This window comes from Hyperoodon ampullatus (genome assembly GCF_949752795.1).
Source record: "Hyperoodon ampullatus genome assembly, chromosome: 18".
Classification (NCBI taxonomy): Eukaryota; Metazoa; Chordata; class Mammalia; order Artiodactyla; family Ziphiidae; genus Hyperoodon; species Hyperoodon ampullatus.
The window spans coordinates 20259255-20265254 of NC_136931.1; the positions used below are offsets into that span (position 1 = coordinate 20259255).

Here is a 6000-nt window from a genome sequence, read left to right on the forward strand (position 1 = left end):
CGCCCAGTATCATGTGATCACACTATGTCATGGTGCCCTTGGCAGTTCCCTTTCAATAAAAGCAGTGCCCAGATGTTTTGGGGGAATGGCACAGCCCAGGAACTTTCTCATGGGATAATAAAACCCTTACAACTCTCGTTACAGTGGGAAGATGCCTGAAGTGGACTATGTGGTCCTGTCGGAATGGTTTGACTGGATTGTGAGGAACATCGACGTGTCCGTTGACTTGATAGGTGAGATAGTCCCTCCCTGGCCTCCCTCCCCTGGGCCCAGTGAGGAGGTGGTTGGCTGGGCCCCAAGCAGCAGGGGTGGTGGGCAGGGCCCTCACCATGAGCGATTCTTCCCCTACCTTGACTCAGCCTTCTCCCAAAGGGCAGATAGAATCTGGGGCTTTTGGTCCCTCCTGGAGAAGCACCCTAGCCAGTCCCTCAAACTGCTTTCCCCTCGGTCCATTGTGATATGATGGGTTTTTTTCTAGTTTGTAAAGGAGGGAGGAGGGACAGAACCTGGACAGTTATTGAGACAGGCCGGCTGCCAGGCCCTGTGCTAAGCTCTGTCAATGTACGGAACCTATTCAGCTTCACAGTGACCCAGTGGGGCTGGTGACATGGAAAGAGAATGAAAGTCAGGATGAGGGTCAAGATGCCTGTTTGGCCACACAGCTGGTCTGCCTCTCCTGCTCAGGGCTGCTGGCAGATGTTTCTCTCCACGCCTTGCCCACACGCCTTCCTTCCCCCTACCCCTCACTTTCACTTCTAAGCCATGAACAGAGTAATTAAAGCCACATACATGTTTTTTAAAATCTCAGTTTATCTCCAGACCACTCCTGAGACCTGTTACCAGAGGCTAAAAATGAGATGCAGGGAAGAGGAGAAGGTCATTCCACTGGTAAGAGCCCCTTTAACCCGGGGAAAGGTGCAACTTCATCCCATCCTGGCCCCACCCTCTGTGAGATCATTGTGCTGTTGTTGCAGGGAGAGAAACAGGAACTGAGCACGTTGGAGGGTGAACTCTGACTTCCTCTGAGCTGGAGACCCTGTGCGGTGTCCAGGTCTGCTTTACTTCCTGTGGCCCCAGACTCAATGCTGGGCACCCCCGGGGCTCAGAGGCGTCCCTTCTCCCGTTCCCGCCCAGGTGTCCCCAGGGCTTGTTTGGTCCACCTCCTGAAAATTGCTTGCCTTTGTGCCGTCCCCTGGATCCTCGCTAGGACGTGCCCACTTGCTCGCTGCTGCATTGCCAGTGCTTGGCACAGTGCCTGGCTGGCTGGGAGGTGAAACTCTAGTGTCTGCCCAGTGCTTCACCCTTCTGGGTTCTGGCTCAGGACCACATCAACTCTAGTCAGGGCTGTCTAACAGGCTTGGACTGCTCTCCTTGCCCTGGTCCCTCACTATCCACATCCCCCTCAGAAATCCATCCTCCACACTGCTGCTTGGGTGATGTTCCCAGTACAGAACACCACGCATGCAATTCCCTAACCCCACCCTCTTCAGTGCCTCACCACTGTCTAGGATAAAGTCCCCACTTGTAGCATGCCATCCGAGATCCTGCATGATTGGCTTCATCCCCTTCCACTCCCTGCCTTTCATGCTCTGGCCATAAAGAACTAGTTGTGGCTACACATGCTCTCTCTTTCTCTCTTCCCCTCTCTCCCCCTCCCCCCTCCCCTTCCCCTCTCCCTCTCCCCTCTCCCCTCTCCCCCCTCCCCCCTCCCCTTCCCCTCTCCCTCTCCCCTCTCCCCTCTCCCCCCTCCCCCCTCCCCTCCCTCTCCCCCCTCCCCTCCCCTCCCCCCTCCCCTCTCCCCCCTCCCCTCTCCCCTCTCCCCCTCTCCCCTCTCCCCCTCCCCTCTCCCTCCCCTCTCCCTCTCCCCCCTCCCCTCCCCCTCCCCTCTCCCCCTCCCCCCTCCCCTCTCCCCCCTCCTCCCTCCCCTCTCCCCCCTCCCCCTCCCCTCCCCCTCCCCCCTCCCCCTCCCCCCCTCCCCCTCCCTCCCCCTCCCCCTCCCCCCTCCCCCCTCCCCCCTCCCCTCCCCCTCCCCCTCCCCCTCCCCTTCCCCTTCCCCTCTCCCCTCTCCCCTCTCCCCCCTCCCCCCTCCCCCCTCCCCCCTCCCCCCTCCCCTCTCCCCTCTCCCCTCTCCTGATCCCTCTCCCGCTCCCCCCACCCCTCACCAGGGAGTTACAGAAATGTACCTTTGCCATAGTGGTTTCTTTTGCCTCAGGTGTCACCTCCTCCAAGAAGCTTTCTCTGACCTTCCCTCTATTGTGGTCCCCCAACCTCTGTGCTTATTATGATCACAGCCATTAGGACAAATATTCTGAAACATTTCTTTATGTGTTTGCTCCCCATCCCTCAGAAAACTACCATGAACTTTTTAAGATTAGATCTTATTCCCTCTGCATCCCTAGAATGTGTCCCAGGCCTTGGCACCTAGGGGTTGCTCAGTTAATATTGATCGGAATGCCCCATGTGAATGCCACTGGAAGTACACAGACAGAGGCTGGGCAAGCATTTACTGGGATATCATGGGGGTCTGAGCCCAGGATGGACTGGACTGGGGTCCTAGAAGGCCAGTCCAGCTCCTGAGGCCCACCCAGCCTTGTTTGCCCCAGGCACTAGCAAGGTGGATTCCAGCCATGAAGGCCCAGGCCTCGTTCTGGGCAGCTGCTTTGAAATCTGGAGACAGGAGTGATTAGAGGAAGGGTGAAATGGGGCGGGGCTGGACCAAGCTGGGATGGGGCACGGCAGCTCTGTGCAGTGACCCAGATGTTCGGAAGAAGGGACAAATCTGGAGTTGTCCAAGTCATTGTTGAGGACATTGTCTTAATGGTTTTGACAAGGCCTCCAGGACAAGTCTCTTGTTGCCAAGGGAGAACGTGGTGGTGGATAAAGAGGCAGCAGTGTGGTTTACCCGAGAGCCTCAGGGCTGGGAGTAGATTGCTGCTTGAGGAAGTGTTTGCCGGCTGCCGAGAGCACCGGGGCCTGCTTGTGGGAGAGTGCCGTCCAGTCCTACCGGATGCGCAGGCATGGATGCCTTAGGGGCGGGTCTGGGCCTCTTTTCCCTTGCGTTGCACCTTGTCCTCCTTCTGAAGTTGGCCCTTAAGCTTTCAAGGATCCATAGGTTACAAGTTGTCTGTTGGGGTGAGAGCAGCCGAGTGGGGCTCCTGGGCCAGTGAGGGCCATAGTCCTCTTGGTGGGAAGGACGGTGGGAAGGTTCAGAGGCTTCCCAGGCCCCCGTGAAGGAACAGAGGCCCTGCTGATGGCGAAGTGGCAGGAAACCAGAGCAGCCAGGTGGGAGGATGCGTCCAAAGTGCCAGAGGAGCAGAGTGCGCTGGAGGGCTGGGCAGGTGGCCAGAGGGACGCTTCTGACTGTTGCGACACCTGGGCTGGCTGGCAGAGTGCTTGGCCGCGTTTATCATTGTCCACCCGAGCCAGGTTGGCTGTTGTAGGTCCTTAGTCCAAGCCACTGCCCTGTGGTCATTGACATTCACCTAACCTGCCCCTGAGACCCCTGGAGGGGAGAGGTCTGCTCCCTATGTTCTCCCGACGGCCCTTGCATTTTTCCCCCCTCCGGCAGGAATACCTGGATGCTATTCACCACCTGTACGAAGAGTGGCTCATCAAAGGGAGCCTTTTCCCTGTGGCGGCCCCTGTTCTGGTAAGCCCCCCTAACAGGGCGGGAGACTTTTCTAGAAGGAGGAGCGACTCGGGGGATGTCGGCCACTCTGCAGCTGGAGAATTTGAAAGAAGGAAGCGGGGAGGGTGGAAGGGACTCTGTCTCACAGTCCCCATCCTGGACTGAGCCTTAGTGAGCTGGACAGAACTGAGAGAAGGTGACCTGTCCCAGTGTCATTACACCGGTGGCACAGTAGCATCTCACTTATCCAGCATTGTCAGCAAAGGAGTGTTCCAGATGGCTGGAGCCCCTGGACCTGGGTTTTGGCCTTAACCGCTTGGGGTGTTGGTCTTTCTGACATGCCCGTCCCTTCTCCAGTGGGTGGCAGGCCCAAAGCCTCATTGCACCTTTTCTTGGTGACCCAGGGCATCTGAAGGAACGTCAGTTGCTGTTCTGGTCTGTCACACAATGATGCCCCCTTAGGAGGTGCTGAGGTGTGTAGGACTGTTTGCCCCAGACTACTAATGCCTTTGAATTCCCGTGTTTGCTTTTTACCCTCCTTTCTCCTGCTGGCACTCACCATTTCTAACTGTGTTGATGCTTCTGCCCCGTCAGTGTTTCCCCACTTCCTTGTCCCCTCGTTTTCTGATTTGCTGCTGCCGACTTTCTTTAGGCAGGCCGTTGGGTCCCTCGGACTGTCAGGAACGCGTGTACGGTGTGGGATCTGAGGGAGGGCCGTGCACAAACTTGTGTGCATGGCCTTGGAGACATCTGTCTGAGCTGCTCAAATGCTGTACTCATGGCTCTTCCAGGCAGTGAGGTTGCTGGAAAGTGAGATACTACTGTACTGGATTTTAAAAGAAAATTTATTTTTTTCTCCTCATTATAGAAAAATGATTGATATCAAATGATGATTAAAAAATCATTCATGCTGGGGCTTCCCTGGTGGCGCAGTGGTTGAGAGTCCGCCTGCCAATGCAGGGGACACGGGTTCGTGCCGCGGTCCGGGAAGATCCCACATGCCGCGGAGTGGCTGGGTCCGTGAGCCATGGCCGCTGAGCCTGCGCGTCCGGAGCCTGTGCTCCGCAATGGGAGAGGCCACAACAGTGAGAGGCCCACATACCGCAAAAAAAAAAAAAAAAAAAAAAAATCATTCATGAGCTTGTCGCAGGGACAACTATCGTGGATTCTTAAGTGAAAATATAGTTGAGAATGTGGATTGACCTAGTAATGGGAGCTGTTTGGCCCTAACCTTCCTTTTTCTCTGCCTGTGACCTTGGGCTTCCCTGCCTCTCCCTGCCTCATCCTGCCTGCCCCCGTCTCTCTCTCTTCATCAGTGAAGGGAGGCTGATGTTGAGGTCAGGGGCAGCCCTGTGACCTGTGTGTTTAATTTCCAGGTGATTGAGGCTGACCACGACATGGAGAAAATGTTAGAACTCTTTGAACAAAACCGGCACCGAATACTAATTCCAGAGGATCGGAAGCTTGGTCCATAGGACGGGGAAGATCATGCCAGAGAAATGCCCGCTGCTGCCAAGTTAGCTCTCACGAGCAATTTGGAACAATCCACTCTCAGGAGGGCTTTCTATCTGGGCACATTTGTCTTCCTAATGGTCTTCTCTCCTTTGCCAGTGTCTTTATCCTGGGATTCTGGCCCTCGTGGGTAAATGACATGATGGGACCAATGGGTTTGTCGCGGCCCTTTGGTGTCGCAGCCTTGCATTCCCCCGGTGCTTCTCCCGGTGGTTTCCCACCTCTGCATCCCTCTAAGTTATGGAAGAGCCACCTGACTGACCCTGGGCTCATGGTCTCTAGCCCTTCAGACCATCCTTGACGGCGAGGTAGTGGTGTTACATCCCAGGGGAGGAAGTTGAAGCTCAGACAGGCTAAGGGACTCCCCGGGGTCACACAGCCAGTGACAGTGGAGTCAGCACCATTCAGACTTCTGGTGACTCTCAAACATCAATCTCTTGCCCCAGGCTGCCTCATCCCAAGAGCCCTGCCTTCCCTGCTGGAGAGCCCCACACGTGTGTGGGAGTGTGTGTGTGTGGGGGGGGTAGTGGTGCATGCAGCCAGCATCATCATTTTCTCCTGATTTGAGCAGCTCCTGAGGACAGTTAGCATTTCTAGACTTTCACAAAATTGTGCAGTATTTGGCTCGAGCCCAGCGTTCAGTGGTTCACTAGCATGAGGCTGATGTGGTACTTACCACCTCGTCATCGGGACGTCCCCGTCCTTAGGAGAATCGTGGTTTGGCTCCTGAATGGTGCTCGGTCTCCTTGGTGATGAAGGTCCTGCTTGAGCTGCTGCCGATTCCGTGGCAGGGCAATGGCCTTTGGCGCCACGCTGGTGTGCCCAGTGCTGTGCTGGGCAAGGGGCTGCCAGCCTGGCTT

General features: G+C 56.3%; 1 protein-coding gene across 2 annotated transcripts in view; it reads left to right on the top strand.

Moving 5' to 3' along the window:
• The window catches only part of TK2 (thymidine kinase 2), a gene marked incomplete at its 5' end in the record, with an annotated part of 28563 nt that extends 23020 nt beyond the window's left edge, over nt 1-5543 (top strand). For both annotated transcript variants that reach the window (XM_079722977.1, XM_079722978.1), the window contains 4 exons: nt 145-233; nt 809-888; nt 3569-3649; nt 5005-5543. In XM_079722977.1, coding sequence (XP_079579103.1) covers nt 145-233; nt 809-888; nt 3569-3649; nt 5005-5103 — 349 coding nt within the window. In that variant the 3' untranslated portion in view covers nt 5104-5543. The remainder of the gene's footprint in view (nt 1-144; nt 234-808; nt 889-3568; nt 3650-5004) is intronic.
• Between the last annotated feature and the right edge of the window lie 457 nt (nt 5544-6000).